General features: G+C 35.8%; 1 protein-coding gene across 2 annotated transcripts in view; it reads left to right on the forward strand.

The window, feature by feature from the left end:
* The window catches only part of LOC129945662 (centrosomal protein of 162 kDa), a 131,445-nt gene that overhangs the window by 101,514 nt on the left and 2,173 nt on the right, over positions 1-27,758 (forward strand). For both annotated transcript variants that reach the window (XM_056055507.1, XM_056055508.1), the window contains exons 2-6: positions 14,096-15,023; positions 15,435-15,642; positions 15,726-16,267; positions 21,860-22,044; positions 22,163-22,315. In XM_056055507.1, the coding sequence (XP_055911482.1) occupies positions 14,096-15,023; positions 15,435-15,642; positions 15,726-16,267; positions 21,860-22,044; positions 22,163-22,315 (2,016 nt within the window). The remainder of the gene's footprint in view (positions 1-14,095; positions 15,024-15,434; positions 15,643-15,725; positions 16,268-21,859; positions 22,045-22,162; positions 22,316-27,758) is intronic.

Here is a 27,758-nt window from a genome sequence, read left to right on the forward strand (position 1 = left end):
GTATGTCGTTTTGAGAGGCGGGTCATTGTAAACCACCTTTCTTTTCTTTCTCCAAAATGCTTATATAGATGCTAGTTAAGTAAAGTAAATCTATTCAAGTTAAGTGCAATCTGGTCCACTAGCTATACGATGATAAAAAATGTCTATGTGTCGGCGAAAATATTTTCGAGAAATGGTAGGGTATTTTGATCATAGCATAATAATGTAAGAAAGTTTTAAATATAATTTAGTTTTTTTTTTCTAATTTCGAACCTAACCTAACCAAAATTGGATCCCAGTAATGACTTTATTTTAGACTAGAAAATAAAATAATCATACTTAGTTATAATAAGGCTATTTTGGAATGAAATATCAATGTCCGCTGGTGTCCCTCAAGGTTGTGGTTTAAGTCCGATTATGTTTGCTTTGTTTTTTAACGATGTTCCCAAATATTTCCGGAGTGGAATAAGGTGTGGTCAGACTTAAATTAAGATGCTTCTATAGGAGAACGATATTGTCATATTGGCAGATAATCCCATCATTTTAAACTCAACATATTTTGCGACTTATAGGAGGTCTCAATTAATGTCACAAAATCAAAAATAATGACTATTAAAGCCTGCAGAAAAAGACTTCCGCTGGTTGGTTTTCAGAGCGTGAACCATTGGAAATTCTCAGCGCGCATAAGTAAACGTGCGAATACAAAGAATCTCAATACGAGTGAACATAATGGAGTCTTGCTCCGTTTCGTTAAATTTTTCTCAGTTTCGTTAACTTAAGCAAAAGCGATCCCAGTCGCTCGCCGCATAAGTAAAATCTGACATTTAGATACGTGAGCAAAATTGCATTATGGCTATCCGCAGTAATTTCACAAACTTAAGTGAATTTTCGTTGGGTTTTTGACAAAAGCTTATGTTTTCTTATGCCTATTATAGTTGGGCCTTAAGGTTTCCATTTAACATAAAATCTTGATCCTCGGCCATGTATGAACCTTTTAAGGTTTCAGCGGTTGTTTACATGATATATTTTTAGTTACTCGAATTATCCACGTTATAAATGTCAAATATTTAGAGAGTTCAATTTAGTATTCACCTAGAACATTTTGCTTCTACACGGTTTTTGATTCCCCATTGAACAATGCTGTCAAGATCAGAATTTAATGAGCTTATTATTTGCTGCCGTTGGTAGTCGACATCCGAAGAACAAGGATGAGAATATAAAAACGAATATGAAAAGCTGAGGGTACTGTCATCTGCGAAACAATTTAGTGCATTATAAGTTTCAGACAAAAGATCAAAAGGAAGAGCGTCGGAGACAAAACGGAGCCCTGGGGCACACCAGCGTTTATTTTGCGAATATCAGATTTTAACCCTTCCAATACTACTTGAATTGAACGGTCCAAAAGGTAATTTTTAACCCAACGAAGAAGGGATTCATTAATACCAAATGCACGCATTTTCGATAAGAGAGCTTTATTCCAAACTCTATCAAATGCTTTTGAAATATCAAGTGCAATAATCTTACTTTCTCCAAAACGATGTAAAGATTTGTTCCACTGTTCGGTGAGATAAACCATGAGATCACCAGTGGACCTATTGCAACGAAAGCCATACTCCCGGTCATTAAGATGCTTTCGTTCTTCAAAATACATATTTCTTAAGCTGAAAATTTTACAGGAAATTGTTCTTTTTGCTGATAAGAAATAGTTAATCACATTTTTAGATGGTTAAAATATGGATTTTATTCCATAACGTTTTAAAACTTGCCCTACCCTGTCAGTTACATTATTTACATACGGTAGGAAGGCTTTTTTTGTCTAATTGACTATCTTCCTTTTTCTTTGATGAAATTGGGTTCCACGACTTTTGTGTTTGCTAGTAGCCGTTTTGTGGCAAGATGATCGCTGTCACATATACTTTGGGGTCATGGAAGCGTAGAGAAAAGAGATCTCAAATTTGACCACATGTTAACATGTATTGGAGCTAAAACAGAAATACATAAATGCTGAGAACACATTAGGGGAATTCACGATCGGGTGTAAATGGTCTTGCATCAGTGCATGTGCATATTTTTTGTGCATACAGATGCTCTACACTAACAAAATATATGAATATGCATATGCTTTAGTACTGAAAATTTACTTCGCTGAAACCCTAAAGTATACAAATGCACAAGCATGAGCAACAGTGTTTTGACAGCAAGAAATCAGCTGATATTTAAATAATCAACATGGGGGATCTAATTAAAATAAATAGAAAAAGAGAAAACCCGAATAAAAAGTGGTCAATTGCCGAAATTATCATATTCATATTCGTATTTATTAATTCATAATTCACATTAAGATTACAACCTTATTATTTGTGAAAGCTTTATAAAATATATTAGAGCGTTCGAGAATTTTAAATTTAGTAGATACTAAAAATACAATTTTAAAACTATAGTTTACAATATTTAATTTTTTTTTTTTTTTTTTTTTTTTTTTTATTAATTAGTTATAATAACCCTAAGCATCATTGGTCAGATGCGTCAAAAGACGATTTTTAAATGCTTTTGTGTTAATTATTCTTCTAATTGTTATAGGTACTGAGTTCCATAATTGAGTGGCATGGACAAAAAATGTACGTTCAGATTGCAGACAAGCAAATCTTGGCTGGATCAGTACGACAGTTCTTAGCGAATTTGAAAAAGTTAATCGGTTGTGCAAATAATCAGTTTGACGAGACTGTAAAATACTGTGCAGCTGAATGAGAGTTCTAAATTTTATAAGGTTATCAAAAGTCAGACCCATTATTTGTTTAGTATAACTTGAAATATGGTCGTAATATCTTATGTTGAAGATGTATCTGGCAAAGTTGTTGTATATAACATTAAGTTTTCGCCTTGTATTTGAGTCAACGCTACACCACACTTCACATCCATACAGCAGAATAGGTAATAGAAGAGATCTTACAAGCAACATCTTACTACTGACAAGAACAAACCTTTGAGATGTCCACAGTAGACGCAGAGCACTATATAACTTGCCAATTGTAGTAGCTGCATGGTGATTCCATGTTAAAGTCTAGTTAAAAATAATACCTAGATTCCTAGCAGACGTTACAAATTCAATAACTGAGCCACCCAGCAGAACCAGTGTAAAGCTTAACTTATCAAGGGCGCGCTTGAAAATACACAAAGTTTTAGATTTTCTTGGATTAAGGGTGAGGTTATGCTTGAGAGCCCACTGTTGTATAACTACTAGATCCTCATTAACATAGTTAATATCATTTCTTATGCTATCTACAGGAGTGTCCAAGTATAATTGGACGTCATCAGCAAAACATATGAACTTTACAAGATTTAACCAGTCGAGGAAGCTCATTAACGTAAAGTGAAAATAATAGAGGTCCAAGAATAGAACCCTGAGGGACCCCTGCTGGGACTGTCAGAAATGAAGATGTTTGATTTCCTACAGCAACGCATTGTTCTCGATTAGATAAGTATGAGTGCAGAAATTTCACCGCAAACGAGAGAATTTGAAATCATACTTATATGTTAGGTGTCCTTGCATCTGTTTTAAAAGTAGTTTTTCAAAGACTTTGGATAGGAATGGCAGGATAGCAATAGGCCTATATTCTGGGTTAGCACAGTTTAAAGTCTTAGGGATAGGAAGTATCTTAGTATATTTCCATATTCTCGGATACTCAGAACTAGTTAATATAGAATTAAATAAATGAGTTATGTATTTTAGAATATGAGGAAGTACAATTTTCAAGAACTTCGGATTTATCCCATCTATGTCTGCCGCGCCTGATTTAATGAACAGCATTGCTTCGACGATATCTTCTTCTGTGAAACGAGTAAAGTTAAAACTTTGTTCAGGATCGTCAATTTCATTACTCGAAACTTCATATGCAGAGCCATGAAAGTCAATTGAACTACGTGTTTTGGGAACAGATAAAGACACAAACTGGGCGTTGAGTTGGTTGCAGTCTATGTTAGAATTAGGTTCAGAAATTCGTTTATCATTGCCCAATTTACGCAAGTTTTTCCAAAGGTTATTCCCAGATTGGTTATCTGGGTTCAATTAATTTTCATAGTAGCGTCTCTTAGCCGTTTTAATGCGAGAAACTACTTAATTTCGGAAATAACGAAAGATATCATAAAAAATTGCTAGTTTATAACGCTTCCAACGAATAAACGCATTGTTTCGTTTTTTAATCAAATCGATTATAGAAGCATTTAACCATGGCAAAGAATTACTTCTAATTACCTTATATTTCATGGGTACATGACGATCATAAATGTTGTTTAGATTTTCTTGCAAAAACTCTGCCTGTTTGTGCACAGATTGCATTTGATAGATATATTCCCATTGTGTACTTTGTACATCATAACTTAAACTATGGTAATCTATGGTCTGAAAGTCTCTATAACTTATGACTGCATCTGTCACGTCCAATTGAATATCATAGGTTAAGAATATCATATCATGACATAAGAAACCCGGGGCAGTTAGTTGGTTATAGAAAAGAGTTTTCTTGATATCACCAACAAAGAATACGTCGAGGAGAGTAGGGGTATGATTTTTAGCGAAGTGAGTTGCCAACGTAACATTAACAGGTAGAAGATTTAAACTTTTAAGATAATCAGTCATAGTAGCTGACGAACGAATATCTAACAAATTGCAATTTAAATCTCCGCACAAAACTATATTAGGAGCATAGAAAGAAAATCTTTCTAATGTATTAATTACTGTATCGAATTCAGTGTTTTTGTTAGGTCTATAAATCACCCCTATAGCATAACACTCTCTACTCCACAATTAACTTTAAGAAGCAAATAATCATTAGCAGTGTTTTCACCTGATCCACAAATTTCTTAATATCCTATTCCATTACGCAAGAAAACAGCAACACCCCCACCTTCTCGACCGATTCTGTCACTACGGAAGAGTTTGTAGCCCTCAATATCATACACCGAATTAGGAAACTTACAGTTGAACCAAGTTTCTGAGATACATATCACATCAACCTGTGAGTTAATAAACAACCACCGAAATTATGTATAAGAATAATTTGCAGCAGCTTCTTCTATAGGCGAATCAATAATTTCTTTTTTTTTTCAGTTTTCTTCGGCATATTAAAACCAAAATAAACTTTTGAATTTCACATAAAAAAAATAACAATAATCAGCTGTTCTCACAACTGTCAAAAATCGTTGCAAGAACACTTTGCTTTTTTATATGCTTTTCGGGCGTTCACTATGTTGTGCATATATTTACACTCAAATGCAATTCCCAGACTAAATGCACTAGATCGTGAATTCCCCTATTGTGTTTCTAATATACCAACAGTCCAAAAAGTCTCGGTACAGCAGCTTGTTTTTGTTGATTCTGAGATAAAATATGTATTATTAATTACACTGGTCAACACTGGTTTTGTCACACGAACTTTGATAGCTAATTTTGTTTTATCAATCTATTATTATTATATTAAATATTAAATCACAGTTGTCAAGTGTCAATTAGCCTCAGTTTTGTTGTGATACGGTATAACTCAAAACTTGTACTACGCAGCAAATTAACAGAAGCGCTTCCAAGTAAACCGCTTTAAAAATATTTGTGGTTGCTTTTTAACACCTTTTTGTATTTTTTATGTTATGTTTGCGGAGAACTGACATTTAAAAAACAAAGACGAAACTTTACGAATCTTGTGTTTGAGTGTTATCACCAATGTTTTGGTTTTTCTGTCGCCTATCAAGAAAAATCCTGGGCTCCTTATGTCTGTTGCATAACGTGTGTGAAAAATTCAACCGACTGGAAGAAAGGCGCAAGACCTATGCCGTTTGATATTTACTGAACAGCGAGACCACGTTTCGGATTGCTATTTTTGTCTCACTGTCATAAACGGTATAAACTACAAGAAAAAAAATACTGTCATTTACCCTAACTTATCTTCGGCTATAAGATTAGTCTCTAATTGTACAAAATTGTTAGAACTATTACTAGTTGCAACTACGTCCTCTTCAGGTAAGTGTGTTGACGAGGACGTTGACTTTCAGTTTAAAGGAATTGCAAACGCGCCACATTTCATAACTCAAGGAGACTTAAATGATTTAGTTCGGAATCTAAATTTGTCCAATAAACAATCAGAGCTATTAGGAACTCGTCTAAAAACTAAGCGAATTTAGAAAAATCTGTATGGAAGGCTTTTAAAAATGTTGTTGCAAATTTGTTGGGTAACCACAAGAGTGACAGCTACAGGGAGTTGGATAGCGAGTTGGTAATGACATATAAAGCTTTGGGTTCCAACATGTCACTTTTAAGACTCCCACCTGGATTTTTTTTCCAAAAAAAAAGTTTTATAATAACGTCTTCTAAAATACCGATTTTTTGAAATCCCGTACTTTAAAACCCCGACCTAGCTAGGTGGAGAAGTTTGTTCTGTTTGTTTGTTCAGGACTGTAGTTATTCAAAATCCCGATCAATTACAATCCCGCTTTTGAAATCCCGGCAATCCCGTTTTTTATTTACAAAATACGTGCATTTAACTAAATAAGAATAGGAGGTTTGAAAGTTAAATTACTTGACTAAAACATAATAATAGCGTAATTCATTTTGTTTTTACTGTACGCGAAACAAACAATATATGCATACCTACAGCAAACCTGCCTCTCGGTAACGGTTTTACTGCTATCATTTACTGCAGTAACTAGTTGAGCCTAATCAAATTATTTAGTATTGAATTGTGTACGCAGAACAATAGACCACAATGAATTGTACTATAAGTGAAGGTCAAACAAAGGTGTTCGCAAATTAATAATTGACGACTACGATTATCACCTTGAAAAACAAATATGTGCTGTTTTCCGATAGAGCTGTTCGCAGAAAAAGAACAAATTTTGCAAGGGAAGAGTCAGTACAACGCTTAAAGACAGAGAACATGTAATTAAAATAGAACCATCAAAACACTGCCATAATACTGATTCTTGTGCTAGGAAATCAGCAAAACAAATACCAGCATTAAAAATGTTGTAGAATCATTGCGTATTAATCCATCGCAGATTATCCATGATGTAGTACCCGTAGCGTGATGGTTAGTGCGTTGGAATGTCAAGCAAGGGGTCTTGGGTTCAATCACGGCCTGTGCCACCTAACCTTTTTCACGGGTAATGCCTCTTGCGAAGAATTGACAAATCCTCCAAGATTAATTCTTGTCATGAAAAAGTGCTTTTCCAAATTAGCCGGCATATAAACAGTAGGTCCCCTCCATCCCTGACAACAGTACTCGCACACAGGAATGGTTGAGAGTTGTAAGTCACTAAGCCCTGGTTCTCCATGGACTGTTGCACTACCTAATTTATTTATTTTAGATTATCCATGACACAGTTGTGGAATGTGAATCTTCTGTGACACCACGTTTGCAATCTACTTCTGCCCAAAAGCAAAAAATTTCACGTGTTCGAGTGTCTTCGATTAAGGAACTGCAAGATATCAATGAGATAAATATACCAGATGATTTGAAACATCTTGAAGGTGAATTATTTGTTTTGTTGATGGCCACAAAATTAAATTGTTAGGAACAGGTACCTGGTTTGTTTCTTCGCAAACAGCAAAATGTGGGTAATGGACGGTACATTTTATGTCGTTCGCACTGTCATCCGTTTTTTCCAAGATCCGCGGTAGTGAGAAAATTTGGTCGATTGTGGACTTTGTTAATTGATTTAAGTTTGTTTTTTGTTTTGTTTTGTTTTAAAAAATACTAATTTAGGTATATTATATTTTTGGTTTATTTTTGGTATTTTATATTTGTTAAAGGTTATAATTAAATGAATTTAGAAAAAACTGTAATTTTTTATTTGTTTTAATATTTTTCGTAATATCGATATTGCAAACAAAACTATTTGTTTAATTTTAAAAAACCACGGGATTTTTTAAAAATTAAACAAATAGTTTTGATTGCAAAATCAGGATAAAAAAAACGGGATTATCAAAAGCAGGATTATAAAAAACGCTATTTTAAAATCGGGATTTTAAGAACCGGGATATCAAACCCAACCCATTTTAAATCTAATGCTCTAATAAAAAATAATTTTTTGTAATACGCTCTCCCATAATAAACCTTTTAAAGAATGGAAGAAGTGAACTCCGATCTTTTAAATACAGCTCATACCGATTGGCAGGACGCGTTTTATAAATGTATACATAAAGTAGATGACTCTCTTTATCTTTAACTTTGGAATAGAGCTCAAATTTTTTCAACAAGATTTATTTACAAAGATTTTAACCAAATATGTATTATATTATTATAAATTATTTTAATGAAAAAATTTGCTTTAAAAATATTATCTTTTTTAAGACCGAAATGATTAATCTTAAGAAGTTCATTTTTTTATACAAGGTCCGGCTTAAAAATTTCCCGTGTTTTTAGTCGTTTATTTATAGATGAAATAGTATTCCGGGTATAGATAGATAATGCTCTACGTGCCTTTTATACTAATCATAATGGCGTGGCACAATGCATCGCGTATTTGTCGTAGAGGAATATATACGTAATGGTGCTTCTGCGATTACTACTCAGCGAGAATTTCGCATTCGATTTCAACTTGGATGACATGATCCTGTTCCGGATAGAAAAACAATTCAAGTTTGGTTATTAAACTTTAGAGCAACGGGTTCTGCGCTAAGCAGAAAATCGTCTGGCCGACTTTTAACCGCAACAACGCCGGATAATGTGGCACACGTAAGTGCATCTATCCAGCAATCTCCGCTGCCCTTGGATTGTCTAATAAGAGTGTAAGACGAATTTTGCACACACATCTTCATATGCATCCCTACAAAATCATGATCGCGCAAGAATTAAGTGAGAGCGAGATTTTGAAACTCGAGGAGCTGTTTGTGAAGACATTCTTCAAAACATTCCCGTTAGTGCTGTTTTAATTTCGTCTGACGAGACCCATTTCCATTTATCGGGTATTGTAAATAAAGAAAATTTTCGATACTGGGCAACAGAAAACACTCAAGAATTTTATCAACGACCACTTCACAGCCCTTATATGACAGTTTGGTGTGCCGTTGCTGAATTTGGTGTATTAGTTCCGTATTTTTTCGAAGAAGATGTGCAAAAAGTTAGAGTTAATGCGGATCACTACTGTCACATGATGGAGACCTTCCTCAAACCAAACTTAAATCAGTTTACTAGGAACCACAAAAAAGTCTGGTTCCAACAAGATGGAGCCACAGCACACACTTCACGGCGTTAATTAACCATTTTGAGAGACATGTTTCCTTCTTCTTTCTTTACGAGGAGACATTACCTGGCCACCAAGGTCCCCCGATTTATCAACTTGTGATTTTTTTCTTTAAGGACATTTAAAGGCCCAAGTCTACACTCATCGCCCAACATCTTTGGAAGCACTTAAGGAGGCAATAACTCAGGAATTGGCAGCCATTACACCACATATGACTAGACGAGCAATGGAAAACTTCCGGGATAGGCTTCGTAAATGTATTAATAATAGACGACAATATTTAACGGATATAATGTTATTATTTTATTTTTTATAAGTTTTTATTTTATTAAATGTAAAATGGCATAGTATTTAATTTAAAAAATTCAATAAAACTTTTCTGTTTAATTGTTTATTTTTTTTCATTGACTTTTAAAATGTGGGAGATCTTTTTGCCGGAGTAATAAGCGCACACTAAGTGCACTAAGTGCTATCTTCATTATGCAAAAACGCAGTGTGAGCATTAGGAAAGGGAGATGGGGTTTGAAAGGTGATTTCGGTGAAATTTGGTTTTGAATTTCTGCATTCCAGAGTGTGGTAAATAATTGCAGCAAGAAACATAACGACGATGTTGGAGCGACGTAAGTTACTCAATGATGATATTATTACCAATGAATTTAAATGCCCTACGTTCAATAATGTCTACGAGGCTTAAGTAAGTTGCAGGAGTAAAACCGTCCCGAGATGACCTTTAGTTTTTGATGTAGTCGTTAACATAACTGCCATTTCACAGGGGAGAACAACTTCTTGCATTGCCTTAAAAAACCCAAACCTCTTGCTGCATTCTTTTTCCAACATCGAGTGTGTAATCGTTCAACAAGAGGTAGTTGGTGATAAACATACCGAGTATCTCTGCCTGTGCTATCTAAAGTTTTTTTTTAATGGTACTCTTTCTCTTGTGAGGAATTGACAAATCCTTCAAGAGTAATTCTTGTCATGTCAAGATTGCCGTCTGCCAGAAAATAACATTTGCTTTAATAAAATAATAAAATAAATCGTTGCTAGGCTTTCATTACATTTCATGTTATAAAAAAATATAATTTGTTTTTTTACATTCGCTCACACAAAAAAAGGAGATCTTTGATAACTGTTGATTTTTGCGTTTTAGTTTACGTTTTTATAAATTCATATCAGGTATAAATTGTTTTAAAAATTTGTAAATAAATATTTTTAGGAAAACAGAATTAAAAAAAAATAAAAGGTTGAAAAGCTTCTTCGATAATTTAAGGCATGGTCACAGAAAATAAAGAGATTTGTCCACCCAACGGGTCCGTTCATTTCACCAAACATTTGTGCTCTAGAGAGGACACTATGTTCAAAATAGAGCTTTCGAATTTCTTGTTGTATCGGATAAATAGCTATGAAATGGTAAATATCGTCACGTCGTTCCTGTTACAATAATTGCAATGGAAAGATAGATCTGACCGATGCGGAGTATAATTCAAGTTCAATATTTCAACCCTTGCTCTGAAAATTGTATCTATAGCTCTCGCATGTTGAAGATATATATTTTCATCAACTATTGCGATAACATTCGAAAAGATATCTTGCTAATTATCTATGTTAAACTCAGTCAGTTCAAGAGAAACATTATGCTACCAAACACGTGGAATGTATTCCTTAAATGGCGATGCTTCTGTTCGCAAAAGAACCTTCATGATAGATGTGTGAAGATTCGAACTTGGTTTACTTATCACTCTTGTTAGAAAATCAACCTAGCTAACCGAAATAATCTTTTGAAAAAATGCATAGTATCAACTCGAATTCTCCAAAATAGTTGTGACCAAAAACACGCCCTGAAGCATAGGGCGGCAACCAGTTCCTTCCATCTCTCTCTATTCCTTGCACGATACCTCAGCTAGGACAAAGTCTCCAAGTCTTGGAACCGAGCTTCCTTCATGACACATGATCTCCATGTTTCTCTTGGTCTTTCAGGCAGCCTTCTGTCTCTCGTGTTCACCCATCATAGCAGTCATAACATCATCAATAGCAAGCAAGAACAGAATCGGTGACAATACATCACCTTCACACCCTGCCGCGCTTGAAATGCGTCGGAAAGCTATCCTTGCGTTGTTGTAAGACTCTTTCATTATCGCAACAATTTTATCATTAATGCTTCTAGCATCAAGCGATCTCCAGATAACATCACGACTAACGCGATCGACGGCCTTTTCAAAATCGACGAAGATGAGGTAAAGCGGCGATTGGTACTTCGTCGATCGTTCAAGAATAATTCGCAAGGTGTCAATGTGGTCGACACATGATCGACCACTGCGAAATCCCGCTTGATGCCTCTTGAGCGTAGACTCGATCTTCGATTTTATCCTCTCGAGAATGATGGTTACCATTAACTTTGGACATACTGACAAAATGGTGATTCCGCGACAGTTATTGTAGTTCTTAAGATCGCCTTTTTTGGTAGCTTGACGATTACCCCGTTCTTCCATTCCCTGGGAAAGGTTTCATTTTCTGAAACAGACTTAACAAGTGGCAACAAAATACCGACAGCCAAGTCAGAGTCTGCTTTGAGGAATTCGGCAGGTATGCCATCCAGCCCAGCTGTTTTGTTGTTCTTTAAAAGATGTATCGCGGAATACCGTAAGACAAGCAATTGTTAATGGGTGCTTGGAAAACTCGGTATTAAGATCCTAAGTTTATGTTTTTGTTTGAGAAGAAAGTTGGACACATTATGTTCAGAGCTACTTTAGCTTCTTTACTCTTATGCTAAACATGTTTATTGAAGCCACCGTTAGCAGACATCAACACTCCCAGATATTTAAATTCCTGTACTATTTCAATAGGTTGGTTTTCAAGGAACCACCTTTGTTCTCTCAACCATCAACAACTCCGTGCCTCAAATACCATTTTCTTTGTTTTATCTGAGTTTATTTTAACCAATTCATCTGCGTAAAGAAGTAATTTTATACGAATATCATAAAAAAACAAGACTAGTCTTAGAAAACATCCTTGGGGAACGCCTGCGGTCGTTTGAAACCAATTTGAAATCTCGGAAACATCCCAAACTGTTGCATAAGTTTAACATACAAATGTTTCCTAGATATTTATAACTTTTATAGATATACAGAATAAAGCCATTTTGTAAATGAGAGCTTGTCGATTGACGGTATCAAATGCATCTTTTAAGTCGATAAAGCAAGCATACATCTTCTTTTTCTTATGGATAAATTTGTTAGCAATACTCGATAAAGCAAAAAATATGGTCAACCGATGAAAATCCCTCACGAAAACCGGCTTAAAACATACTTAAGTTATTGTTTGATTCTACTTAACTGATAAGTCTTTTGTAAAGAATTCTAGCAGATACTCTTCTTATGGAATTTATTATTGAAATGCCTCTGTAATTCTCACGTAAGCTAGTTGTTTATGTCCACTCTGAAGTAATTCGAAAACTCTTTTTAATTCACAACATCTTAATCTGCCACAGTTAACCGCTAGCTAACTGATATATAATTATACCTTTGATCTCTTCGCAATCCAAACCTGATCTCATTGCACGTGCACAAATATACTCGACTTGATTGTAAAACCATTTAATGAAAACCAACCTTGAAAATCCTATTTTTATTTTATCTTCTAAATGCACACAACACACATCTTCAAGGTCCTCTATCCTGTGATAGCAATCTTTAAAAAGCACTTATCACCTTCATTACCGTCACCGTAAGCCATCGATATCGAAAGGCACTCTCACCAGACTGCTTTTCGCTTTCATTGAAACTTCTATCTCTGGTAAGGAAAACAACCCACCAAAGAGGCCACTAGCCTTTAATTGATGTCCATTGTACAGGCTTTAGGTGTGTATACACCTATATGTATCTTTTGTCGTGTGGACAAGTGAACATTATTAATATGTTTTTTTTTTTTAACAATATTATTTGTGAAGTGGATCTTAAACTAACAGCACGTCGCATATATGTACCTAAATGACAGCTACTGGAGCGCGCAATCTCCTGCTCTCAAGTAATGTGTTTGTAGTCAATGACTTTTTTATCTGCTCGTCGTCGGTCGTCACAGCCACCTTCAACGTGTATCTTTGCTGTCCTGGGACATTCATGGTTTTATGTCTCATGACAAACGTTGTTTTTACTTTTCTTACAATGTTCAAGTTATTTGCATCTCATTATTTCTTAAGATAGTCATGCTGACTCTGAGGTTCCTTTCAGATTATCCCACGTGAGATTGTTTTCTTGGGTTCCAAAGTGTATGCACTTAATTGCTTTGGGTTTTTGCTTTCTCGTATTTGCCTTAGGCTTTGGTTGAATTTCTAATTTCTTTCTTTTTTTTTTGTTGCTAACAAGTGAACACTTTTTAATTGATTAAGATCTTTTCTGCACTTCCATTCAAAGCAGAGAAAAATAAAAACAAAAATACAATATCTTTGGAAGCGTGGGAGGTTGTTTGAAATTACTTTTTTTGGCCCGGATATTTGTACCAATCTTGAAGACAAGTCGTTGAAAACATTTGTTTTGTTGGCAATGATACTGTTGGCAATTTTACTGGCCCACAAAAATAGTATAAATTATTACTGAAAGCCTTGGCTTGGGCTAAGGCAACAAATTGATTTAATTTTAAGAAAATAATTCACACCTCTTGGGGCAAAAATTTGTTTTATCAAAAAAGAAATTGCTTGTTTTTATTTATTTTTGGATTATTTACAAAAACTTTTTAAAGAACGTTGAAGGGTTTAATTCATTATTTTAGTTTAAGGTGTAAGAGAGTCAGGGAGTTCAATTGTTAACTTATAATATTTTTCTTTGTTTAACTTTTTCAAACAAATACCTATGACAAAAGTTTTTAACTTACTTTTTGTAAATTTTTATTCCAGATTGAGGAAATCACCGAAGGCATCGAAACCATTGAATTGTTTATCAATGAAGATCCAACATGTGGAATAAACTACAACACAAATTTTTCAAACGATCTTGAAAATGGTCACAATACAAACTTTGTTCCATCACAAACACATCAATTGACTACAAAAACCTCAAGACAAAATTCACAAGACCATGTTTCTCCATCCTCATCGCACAAGCCAAATACTCCATCATCACCCACTGTCGATACTGTTGACAGTGGAGCCAGTTCAAATTCCGAGTTCTACGACGACGATGATGGAGGAGTGGCTCTTCTTCCACATCCCCATGTCCCCAGATCAAATCAAAATTACTCTCAGACTGATTTCCCTTATGACCAACGACGACGCATTGCTGATCAACAGCGTGCTACATCAAATTCATTCGAAAAAAAAACTTACGCTGATAAAGCTACTAACTCATCACCTAAACACCTGGTTTCAAAAGTAACCTCACCCATAGAGTCTTTATCCATAACACGAGAACATGTTCTGAAACATGAAATTGAGCAGCTGCAAGAAAAACTCAAGGATACCGAAGAACGCCTACAGAGTCTTCGCATTCAGCACGATTCGCTGTCACAGCTGCATCGCGATTTAAGAGAGAACAACACGCATTTACAAGAGGAATCAGAAGTTTTAAAACTTGATGTACAACATTTAAATGAGTGTGCAAATGTGTTGCGATCGGAACTCCAAGCTGCTCGTAGTGACCGAAATGAAGCTCTAGAACTGCAACGAGTCCTACAAACCGAATTGGAAGACAGTCGATGTGAACGTAAAAAAGCACAAGACCAAAAGGAGAAGGATACAAAGACCATATTGGACTTACAAAGGCAGTGCAGGGAAATGGAACGAATTCTTATGAGGAAGCATCCGGATTCAGTTTCAGCTTTGATTGGTATTTCATTTCAATTTAATAATATTTAATTTTGAGTTTACATTTTATTGTTGCATTGTTAAAATTTCATTTTATGTTTTAGTTTTTTTTGAATACTTGGACGTGTTTTATGGCTTGGACTCATTTTTAATTCAAAAACCTTTTAGTTGCTTTGTCAGCCGTTCTTAAATATTCAATTTTAATAACATTAAACTATACTTACAAATTTGTCAGTACTTAAAATATTATAAACGCAAAAACTTAGCTTCTGTTCCTGATTGCCTTCATTAGAATTCCTTTGAACAAAGCAGCTTTTATTTTTTTAATCAAAATCAATTACCTTCATTTCTATAATAGTGCAATAAATTGAAAGCTCATTATATTTGTTTGCTTATATCAACTTTATTAACTCAAATCAAATATTATTTTCAGTGGCTTCGAAAAATCCAAATAAATCATCTGCGAATGACGACAGCCACAGTCGTAGGCTACTTGAACAGCGTATAGCCCAATTGGAAGCTGATGCCAAAGAACAAGATATTAAAGCACAAAAAATATTGGCAAATGTTCAAGCGCGATTTAATTCCGTACAATCGAAATATGAAACTCACATTGCCGATTTAGAAACTCAAGTGTTGAGGTAAGTAATTTATTTTCACATAAATCACATTGTGTGCAAACAAAGGGCAACTATTTTAATTTTTGTTTTGTTTCTATCCCCAGCTTGCAGGAAATCAATACAAAGTTGAATGAGAAAATTGAATCGCAGGTCAGGACACTCGATTACTTTGTCTCCAAAAAGTCTGAACGATATCATAATGGCTGTACTCAAACTGAAGAGATTCCGGAACGACAACGCAGAACAGTAACATCATATACGCAAACCGATTGTATAACAAGTTACCCGTCATCGTCGTTAACAGCAGCTAAAACAGCAACCACAACAGCAACAACACTGGTATCCACAGCGACAAATACTTCTAGTGCTAATACCAGCGCCAATTCCACTCCTTCAAACAGTAGACCAAGTTCAAAACAGTCAGGATTAAAGAAACCAACTGCGACCAGTAAACTACCATTTTCACAATCCGATTCTACTATCTCGTCAGTCTACCATGCTGCCGCCAAAGAGGATGCTCATCTACTGGCAACCATTCGTGGCATGAGGGTTGACCTGGCAATTAAGGATAAAGCCATGCAAAGGCTTACTAGGGAATTAGATGAATGCAAGAGAACTATTCGAAAGTTGCAAAAAGAAAAAGAGGGTAAGTTAAATTTTTTTGAATTTCAGTTTTTTTGTGTGCCCATTAAAAAAGTAATATAGACATAGAATCATTTTGAGATAAATAAACCATTAAAATAATTGTTTTCATAAAAGTAATTGAACCAAAAGAAAAAATCAATGAATGTGGAACAACTTGAGTTTTTTCCTTTGGTGTTCAACATTTCAACATTTTTATTTGAATAGGAAGCCTTGGCCTACATTTTTTCAATAGCATGATTGTGCTAATGATCCAAAAACAATTCGGATTATAAATAAAATTAAATATTTCTTGGGTTTAAAATATCCAAAATAGTTATGCATGGCAATATTTCAGGGAAAAGAGAACAGTTTAAACAAAATAGGAAGTAGATGTTATGACCATACATTTGTTTCAGAAAAAGAACAAAAGTCATACTCAGAAGTGTTTAACTCCATAGATAGGGTATGTACATTTTTTACGACTTTATCATGTTTATACTCATCTTACCGAGTATTCAAGCAAAACGGCTCCTTTCAAAATACAACGTTACAAGTTGCTATAAGTAGTTTCTAGTTTGTTACAAACTTTATTTATTATATTTCATATACACATATATGTATATCTACAGGATATTTCTTCTTGAGTTTAATATAGTTTGACTCAAGGCCGTCTTAATTAATAAAATATAAAATTTAAAATGGAAAGTAATTTTTCGAGTTCTATAGTTCAGTGATTCGTTCATGGTCATTGTAGATTTAGATTTTAGGCAGATCCGGAAGATGCGGAATGTGGTTATGGCTGATCATTTCCCCTCTAACTTTAAATATCACACTTATCATTGCTAGTGGCAAACGCTTTCAGAAGTAGGAACTTTCATGTAAGTTGTAGTGGAGCTGGCTCTGGCTGTATATTATCCTATACTGATATAGGATATAACTACTATAAGCTGAGCGAGATACACCATATAGTATTTTTATCCAACCTGTTTCTAAGAAGAACGGGTTCGATATCTGAAAGAATTGAAAGACTTTCTTCACAATCAACACCTAATTCTTCTCATTTTTTAGGCTAGGCTCCCTCTCAAAGTTAATATCGGCTTAAGAATCAAATGAGGGAGTTCTTTCATCAATCTTCAGCAGATTCAATATAAATATACGAAGTTCGATTTTAAAAATAATGGTGGCAGTGGCATAGTGGTTTCAAGATGAACCATGTAATTTGTAGTACAGCCCGGGAACCGAAGAATGTGTTTGAGAAAGTATCTTTGAAACTTATCAACCACTTTGAACTCCCAGCAACCCCACACTTGAACACTATACAGCATGATTGAAGAAGCAGTGGCACGAAATAAATTAATCTGCGCTTTGCTCCCTAAACCTGCTCTCTAGTTAAGGTTAAGGTGCGTGTCGATTTGAGAGTACTTCTGCTAGTTAAATCTCGAAAGCAACTCTCAGGAGACTGTCCATTTGAGATCCAAATTTTAGAAGTTTTGCTATCGAAAGGTTTTTATTTTTTGTAAAAAAATAATGTCAAATAGTTTTTTCTCAAAATTTTACCGAATGTTGAAAACAATATTTCTTATAAGATAAAATAATTTAGAATAATCTCAAATTTTTGAAAATTTATTTGAGTCAAAATTCAATTTTTACCAACTTTGAGTAATGTTTTTTTAGGTTTTTTTTTTAAACTGTCAATTAAATTTTTCTCAAATTTTGTTAAAAACATTTTTATTCATTCCACAAAATTGTTTTGGAGATAAAATCATTTTCATTTGTACAATTTTCGAGGTGACTAATTTTGTTTTTAGTTTTTTTTTTTTGATTTATAAAAAAAGCCGTTAATTGGATTTTTTTCATAAAACATACTTGTTTGGTATCACGTTACAATAGATAATATAAAATTTAATTCAAATCTCTAGCGTTTTTGGTTCTTGAGATATTTAGGGTTAACCAACATTTTCACTTTTTTTTTAAGCTGCTATAGTACAAAAACTACCCACTCAATTTTCTTGAGATCCCTTTCCACATTTTTCAGCATTATTATTTGAAGTCGATATCGTTTCTAGTTCTTGAGCTATGGACGACGAAAAAAATGTCGGACATACGAGTACGTACACACGCAGGCACAGGCATCGTTCTTAAAATCTTTTATTTCGACTCTAGGGATCTTCGAGAAATTTCAAAATTTTCAATTTAACAAATCGGCCCCATTACAATAACTTCCTATGGGAAGTTAAATTTATATGAACAAAAGACATAGTTTCCACTGCTTTGCTATGTTTACTCTCGACAGCTACTCGCAAAATACGAACTGTGTTGGTATTCAGCGAGCTTATCCCGGATAGTGGTAAACACATGTGTCCACTTGCGAGTGACTTTCAAAAAGATCGAATGTCGAGAGTAATTAGTCAACTCTCCGCGAACTACTCTCCAAACTATGTCCATTTGCGAGATCGGTCTTGAGAGCAGCTTGAGAGCGGATCGCAGCACGTTTACTCTCAAATGGCCACCCACATTTAGACAAGTTCAATACACCAAGGTACTTCTGCTCTTGAACAATTTCCAAATACCTGAAGACCACCACACATCCCTGTCTTACTCCAATCTGTGTTGACGTAAATTTTCCGTCTCAAGGCAGCTCTTAAATCCACGAAGAAAGCATATAGTTTTTTCCTTTTGCTTTTAAATTAATCGTCTATGCATGTTGAACAGGGTGAAAATTTGATCTACAATAGAGTGGTTTTCCTTGAACCAATCTAGGAACATGTTGAGTATGGGCCGATTCGGCCCTATCGAGGTAACCGTCGGAGCGGAATTCTTTCCAATTTCCTCCGAATCTCAGACATTTTGCTTCAAGGTAGTTGTCCGATCAGCTGATCGGACATTCTCTCCGACAAAATTCATCGCGTGCAATTTGCATCCGATGCTTTGCAATGAAGTACTTGTTTGGTTTTATACTTGACAGATAATTTTCCGAAGTCCTTCGACAAGTTCTTGGTGCGGAAAGTGTTTTCTTTTTTTAAATATTTAAAGTAATTTTAATTTTATTTTTTTTAACTTTATTTTCGTTATCTTTTTTTATTAATAATGGATTGTTTGTTGTTAGACAAAACGAAAAAGCAAGCGCTCAGCAATATAAAGGAATGGTTAATCTGCTGAGCGACTATCCAGACATAGCTCAAAACTAAACAAAAAGCAAATTAGTCTGAATTTCATGAATTTCCTCTTCCGTTTTGTTTAAATTTCATGCTCGAAAATTTCATAACTTGGAATCAAAATGTAAACATATGTTGTGTAAAGCGCAACAAACATTTCCGATTTGTGCAGATTTCAAAGGAGCATAGTGCAACGAAATCTACTTTTCAATAAACCTATTGAATGTTCAACTTTGTAACGAGCTCTTCTGTGACATATATTAAAACGCCTCTCTGCACTTTGCGGTGTAGAAGTCCTGAATGGTGTCATGAACCAGGGCTCCAACGGATTCCTGAATCACATACAAAAAGAAACAAATTCAGATGGTCTATATTGTTGTAAAAAAAATATTTTTACCAGCAACCGGCTACTTCTTGTACTTAAATGATTTCTTTCGAAACACCGTCGTTCAGGACTCAAAGCCCAAACATGAGAGTCGTGGTTTGCTCCCTGGTAGTTAACATTAACGGCTCTAAAATAAAAATAATTTTAAAGTAGTGCTTTATAGGCAAAACTAACATCTTACAATCATAACGTTAAGTCCTTTGCGATTGAAAAATAAATGTTTGTTTTCTACTGGTGTAATGATTTGAACGTGAGTTCCATCCACACAGCCAATCACTCCAGGAAAACGAGTTTTTTCGGAGAAATATGTTTTGGACATTTGACATTCTTCATCAGACATCTCTAAAGATATCCAGTTGCTGCACAAGGTCTCTTCCATTATATCTAAAGTTTCCTTTAAAATACTGGAAAAAGTCGACTGGCCAACTGAACATTGAAAATCTTTTGCCAACACCATGTTGGTAGTTTCCCTCGGCAAAAAATTTGAGGCAAGCTGCTAATTTATGTTCCGGAGTGACACAATCAGACCGATGGCGATGATTTGTTTTGTATTTGTGTTGAATCTGCTCCAAAACAAAAGTAAACGCATTTTTATTCAGGCGAAAGTTTTTCTTGAATCTGGAAGAGTGTCGTAGAATTATTAGAAGATAAGAATTAGATTAGAAAAAGATAAGTTTACTCACGCCGCGTCAGATAGTTCACGTATATTGCTTTCATTTCGCAATGTTCTCCTATTTTTTTTATTTTGCGCCCTTGGCTCATTCTATTCACGTCCAAAAATAAACCAACACTGTCCATTGACCATTTCTTATTATTGTTGCTTGTATAAAGTCAAATAAATAAAACTTATGTTTCAACAGTTTTTTTTTCAATTTATTCTTTTTCTTCGACACTTCAAATTAGCGCATTATAATTGAAAAAATTACTTTTTATAAGCAATAAATTACGTTTTGCCTTTCGATATATCGGTTAATTTGCACATCTCTGCCTGAAATTTATATCCATCGCATTGCGTCGTCTCATGTCTATAAAATTTCTTCCGATGACAGCTACCTCAAACCGGAATTCAATATTCGAAAAAGAATGCGTTGCGGAGAAAGCTCGACGCACGGTTACCTCGAAAAGGCTGAATATCGTTAACGAATAAGTAACTTCACTAAAGAATTTAAAAACCAAATACCCCAATAATAGTCGGGATTATCGTAGGCAACTTTTTTATGCAAGGGATATATAATTGTTTTGTTGAAGCAAACTGGTACTTCGGGGGTTTGGAATTTTTTTATTAAATTCTTTCGTGAGTACAAACAGTTATTCGGACGTACAATTAATATAGAATTCTGGGGGAATCCTTTTATCTCCTGGGACTTTACCAATTCTAGTTATGTTCTAAAGTACTTCCGAAGCTTGGATGCCTGGAGTGACGATCCAATTCTCCTAGGCGTTCCGGTTATTGCTTTAGCCGGTTTCTAGAAATCCGCCTAAGATGTCGCTGAGTTTAAGCTTTATGAGTTCTCATTTCCAGGCTAGGCACGGCATATTTATTTATTTTCTTTGTTCTCTGATCCATACATAGTCTTAAAAACATGAGTTATATTTTCTCAGAAGCTTTTTCCTCGCTTTAAAGTTTTTCAAATCATATAATTTGTGCTTAAAATCAGAGTTATGTATCCAATAAATTGGTTACTCAGGCTGCATTCCTTATTATCTCAGTAAGTCTGGACAAGTTCAAAATATCACACATTGTGCTCTGTTAGCTTAGTTCTTTATTTTAATTAGTTTGGTAAACGCGTACAAAATATGAACTTTTACTCCAATGTAAAACAATATAAATGATTGGTAAGTTTTTTAGAAAAATATTATGATAAAGGACGTAGATCAACTTTATCCTTTTGAAAATTGAACGATTCGATTTTTTGCTTTCAAATACTGAAAAATAACTAAACACCGCGGCACACAACAAAGAGATATATTTTAGTTTGAAAAACAAAACAATTTAATTAATTTTTTTAGATTATATCATTTAATTTAATTTCTCATAATCATTTATTTTTCGTTTGCTTATTTTTATTTGCAGCTTTAAAATCCGAAAAGCAACAACACAATGCTTCTAGCAGTTCATCCTCTCGTAAATTCCACCATGATTCAAGTCAATTTAATTCAGACCAATCTAGTGATAGTCAAGCTCTCAAAGAAGCTCTCAATAAAATCAAACTTTTGGAATTTGATTACAAAGCACTGCACGACAAACGCCTGCAAGATGTAAGTTTGATGATGGACACGCGCGGAACGAGAAATTCCCTGTGGCCTTCATCTGTAGGAAAATGATATTAATCGTAGTATTTTGTTTATCAATGTTTTTGTTTGTTTTGTTTTATAGTTAAAGACACTCCAAACTGCCCATGAACGTGAACTTAGCTCCTGCCATGAAACAGTTCGCATACTCCAGCAACGTCTAACCGAACGTGATGAAGCCTATGCCATGCAAAAGCGTCGAAAAGTACCAGTTGATTATTACGCTCTCAAGGCTAAGGTGAGTAAGACACAACTAGGTCAATGCGTGCAAATACTTTTGCTTTCCATTATTGTTTTAACAGTTTTTTTGTTTATATACATTGTCGAAAAAAGTATTGACTAACATTTAACTTTTATTCTTATTTTTGGAATTATAACTTTCAACACATTAAAACGCAACTGAAATAATCCAATTTAAACAATTCAAAAATACATTTCATCACAACACATACGTCAACTGCACCCATACACCAATTGCTTAAGAATCACACATTTATATAACTAATGCATTAATTATTTAAAGATTGTTAATAAACAACTAAAACTTTTTACTAAATCAAAGTACTTTAAATCCTTAAATATTAAGTACATTAAAAATGTTTACGTAAATCCAAAAAAAATATTTGGTTAAGTGCTTATAATTGTGTAGATTAAAATTGTAGTTAGTTCGAATTCTAGAATAATTAGATTTTGAATTAAAATCACCTATTGTTACATAGTAAAATAATATATCGATTAATAAAACAATAGAAAAATAATAATTTAAAATAGATTGCATGGGTATTTTTGAGCTGGTTTAGATTTATGGTAATACACTTTTACAGTATTTTTGCCAGTTTAATGTAGTTAATAAATTTAAATATTTGTCGTTTATTTGTAAAACGTATCGCAAGGTGCATTCCTAAACCTTAAGCATTAAGTCAGTCAGTCAATGGGTTTAAGAAAGTATCAAAATTAAATTGTTTAGAAAATTTCTAAATGTACAGAATGTAAAACGTTAGAGACGTGACATCAGGAATTATGTATAAGAATAAAAGTGTAATTCCGTTTTTTGGCCATATTTAAGGTTAGGATTGACTCGTCCCACCTATTTTGTGTTTATCACATTAGCAGAATTGCTTGGCCATCATTTTTTTTAATTGATGTCTGTTGAAGAAGCTACTAACCTTTTTTACAATGAACTACACTATTCCATTTTTTTACGTGTCCCTTTCTACAGACGCGAATTAGAGTTTCTCCATCCCATCCACCTTGGTATAATCGTAGACTACGATCGCTGCGTAAACAAAGGAACAACTTTGGGACATGTTCCCAAGCTCTCAATGCCAAATAAAAGAAAGTCAGATGGGTATACATCCTTGTCCTTCAATAATGAAACTTCCAATAAAATTATAACAATAGCTAATTACTTTGCATACTCCCAGGATTCTTTCCCACAAAATCAGACCTTAACCATGACATTGAGTATTTCCCGAATTGTTTGCTGGGTGCATTCATAGACGATTGCATTTCTCCATGAGCCATTGAATGATGATTTCAGTCCGGGTCCTTATGGTCTTCGTACCATTTTACAAAAAAAATGGCATTCTCTTTCAACTCCTCTATATAAAATTTTTCATTTATCCTTATGTCAAGGAACATTTCCTGAAATATGCTAAACATCTTTTATAACACCAATTCTTAAGAAGAGACCGTAGAGGTGATAAGTTAGAGGCCAGTTGCTAAACTTTCTCACATCCCAACAATTTTTAAAATCATTCTATATGAACTCAGCTTCCGTTAACTATCTCTAGCTTGCTTACTTACTTAAGGTGGCGCTACAGTCCTGTGTGAACTAGGACCCCACCCAACAAAACTATCCATCTAGCTCCAGTTTCGCGCTCCAGGTTGGGTGAGGTCACTTTCCACTAGTGCGCGCCACCTGATCCGCGGACTTCTGTCGCTTTAAAGCCCATACAGCTCTTCGTTCCATCTTCTTCTCCACTCCTCTTCGATGCATACGGGACCGTAGAACTTATTCCGACACAAGGTGCTTTCATCCGCTTTTGTCATAGTCCATGCTTCTGCACCGTATAGCAGGACGCGGATGATAAGGGTCTTATATGCCAACACTTTGGTCCCTCGAGAGAGGACTTTACCACTCAATTGCTTTCTTAGTCCAAAGAAACAGCGATTAGCAAGAGTTATTCTGCGTTTGATATAAGCACTGGTTTTGTTTTCTGCGTTTACAGCTGAGCCTAGGTAGACGAAGTCCTTGATTACCTCAAAGTTATGTCTGTCGATGGTGACGTTTTGACCAAGACGTCAGTGTTGTATGTCCTTTCATGTACTTTGTTTTGCCCTTATTAACCGTTCAACCCATTTTTGCCACCACTGCCTCAATACTCACAAAAGCCCCATTGACATCACGCTGAGTTCTTCCGTTTATGTCAATGTCATCAGCATATGGTAGTATGCTACGTCTAGTGTGAGCTCTGCACCATTCTTTCAAGAACGATGTTAAAAAAATCACACGACAGCGCATCACATTGTCTAAAACCTTTTTGATATCGAAAGGTTCTGTTAAGTTGCTTTTAACCTTTAAGTAGCAGCGTGAATTCTCCATGGTCATCCTGCACAATCGGACGAGTTTGGCAGGGATGCCAAAACTAGACATGGCTCTATACAGCTTTTCCTTGTAGATGCTGTCATATGCGGCGGCTGTCATATGCGGCCTTGAAATCGATGAAAAGATGGTGGTTGTCGATTTGGTGTTGTTGGGTTTTTTCCAGGATCTGCCGTAATGTGAATTTTTGATCGACTGTGGACTTTCCTGCTCTAAAACCACACTGATAAGGACCTATCAGCTTGTTGACGATGGGTTTTAGATGCTCACATTACGGCAGAGAAGATTTTATAGGTGATGCTAAGTAGACTGATTCCTCTATAGTTGGTGCAGTTTAGAGGGTCTTCTTTTTTCAGGATCGGGCAAACAATACTGAGGTTCCATTCAACGGGCATGCTTCCTTCCGACCATATCTTACAGATAAGGTGGTGCATGCTCCTAACCAACTTATATCCAGCTGCTTTGAAGAGCTCAGCTATGTTGTATGGATCATCCTGCCTGACAGCGGAATTCAGTTCGTCGTCGCCGTTATACAGTCTGCAGAAATGGTCCTTCCATATCCTCAGCATTGACTACGGTTCCTCTATAATATTTCCACTTTCGTCTTTGAAGCCTTCAGTCCTAGGTTTATTTACCAGTGAATTTCGTTTCACCTGTTCATAAAATTTTCGAACTTCATTCCTGCTTTTGCACCTCTCAACATCTTCGACCGCACTCTTCTCATGCTCATGCCCTCTCTTTTTCCTTCCGAGAAGTCGGCGTTCCTCTCTCATCTTCTGCTCATAGATCTCATGAGCAGGTCTCGTCCTTTTATGCAGAGCCGCTTTGCGTGTCTGTTGTTTGGCTGCATTTGCCTGCCGACATTCCTCATCAAACCAGGGTTGGTTTTGGTAACTGTTTGGAACCCAGCACATCAGAGGTGGCTTCTCTGATTGCATCTTGGCAATGTTGCCACTGGTTTTCGATACATTGTTTTGGCGGCAGAGAACTTCGAGAGAAGTTACTTGTAACTCGGTCGGAAAAGGATAGCCGTTCGACGTTGTACCTTCTCCCAGCACCTCCTTGTTTAGCCTTGGGTCTGGAAATCCGAAGTACTACCTTGGCTACAACGAGGTAGTGGTCCGAGTCAATGTTAGCTCCTCGGAAAGTTCGTACATCCATGATGCTGGAAGCGTGTCTGGCGTCGATCGCAATATGGTCAATCTGGTTGACGGTAGATTGATCTGAAGAAGTCCAAGTTCCTTTGTGGATGTTGAGGTGTGGAAAACTACCATGACGTTTCGTCCTGCAGCAAAATCTATGAGCCTGAATCCATTGTCGGAAGTGTTGTCGTGCAGGCTGTTCTTTCCGATTATTCCAACAAAGATTCCCTTCCTAGCTTGGCATATAAATCGCCCAGGACAATTCTAATATCGTAACTAAGACACTGCTTATATGCTTTGTCTAAGAGCTCGAAGAACATATCTTTGGTGTTGTCGTTCTCTTCTGTGGGGGCATGCGCGCATATCAGGCTTATGCCGAATTTAGCCTTGATGCGTATGGACGCGCTCATTGATGCACCTATAGCTCAAGACGTCTTGCCTAAGTCTGGCTCCAATAACGAAGCCGCATTGAAATAAGCGCTGTTGGTTTTCGTGGTAGCAGTCACCATAGTAATTATCGCAGTTTTTCATCCTCTTTTTGCCCGGCCTATTCCATCGTATTTTCTGGATGGCGGTGATGTCTGCTTTATAGCAGTCTAGGGCCTCCGCTAATTCTTCGGTCGCAAGTGGACTGTTAAGGGACCTAACATTCCACGTGCATATCCGAAGTTCGTTGTCCTTAATTCGTTTGCGTAGGTTATCAACAGTAAATCCTTCCGTATCCGAGCCTTGTTGGTGCTTCGCAACTATGAGGCTTTTACGTGGCCGGGAAGTCACCCCGACGGCATAACCCCCCAACTCCAAGGACGGGAAGCCGGATAAACCGCTCCTTATAGGCCTCGGCTCCGAATAAACCGAAGAAGACCTTTAAGGTGTTCACTAAGTAGTTCAACCTTACTGGAACTGTAGACGCCACCGTTGATTCCATCTCGAGAATTCGTCCGCTGCCGTCTTGATAAGGAGAAGTGCCTTAGTGAAAACACCTCTCCCCCCTCTCTTGTTTGCTGCCCCAACAACTTTCCGCTGGGGTTGGAACCCAATCTCCAGTTGAGGAACTAGGCATCCGATGTTCACCACGGGGAGGTGAGAGTAGGAGTTGATAGACAAAGGTGGGTTTTGAGAAAAACCTGTGGACGCTTCTGTCCTCTTGAATGAACTACCCCAGATTAAACCGATTTCTTAAAAAAATTGATCTAGCACCACTTACCTAATAGAGTTCGTTTCAATTTCTCTAATAGCCGTAGAAATCTGGTTATGAAGTTGATATAGTCTCTACTGACTTCAACATAGCATTTGACAAATCTTATAGTCTTCAAACTGTCCTCCTCAGTATTTTGAACCTCTTTTCCCGAAATGGATAAATTGTTACCTTGAGAATCGCACGTTTTAATTCCATTCTAGCCACATCTGCTGGCCACCAGGTACTCATTTAGGACCTCCCCTCTTTATCCCTACAATTAACGATATTAATGATATTAAAAATTGTCAAAAATCCATTTACGCTGATGGTACGAAATTCTTCAAAATCAATGCCGCTCATGAAGGCATATCTTTCTAACAATCAGATTTGAAAATTTCTCAAATTGGTTTACAAAAAATTGATATAAACTCAACATTTGCAAATGCCACACAATTACCTTTTCGCGTAAATTAGCACCCTGACATTACTATCTTCATAAACACATATAGTACCTACACAAAAAAGGGATCTCGGCCTTTTGTGTAACCCTAAAATGGAATTTTTACTTCATGAAATAATTTATAAGGCCAACTCTGCATTAAGTTTTGTTAAAAGATGGTCCAAAGAGTTTTCTAACCCTTACGTGACCCGATGTGGTACCCGTGGCATGATGGTTAGTGCGTTGGACTGTCATGCTAGAGGTCTTGGGTTCGATCCCTGCCTATGCCATCTAAAGTCTTTTCACGGGTACTGC

This window comes from Eupeodes corollae, chromosome 2 (assembly GCF_945859685.1).
Source record: "Eupeodes corollae chromosome 2, idEupCoro1.1, whole genome shotgun sequence".
NCBI classification, from domain to species: domain Eukaryota; kingdom Metazoa; phylum Arthropoda; class Insecta; order Diptera; family Syrphidae; genus Eupeodes; species Eupeodes corollae.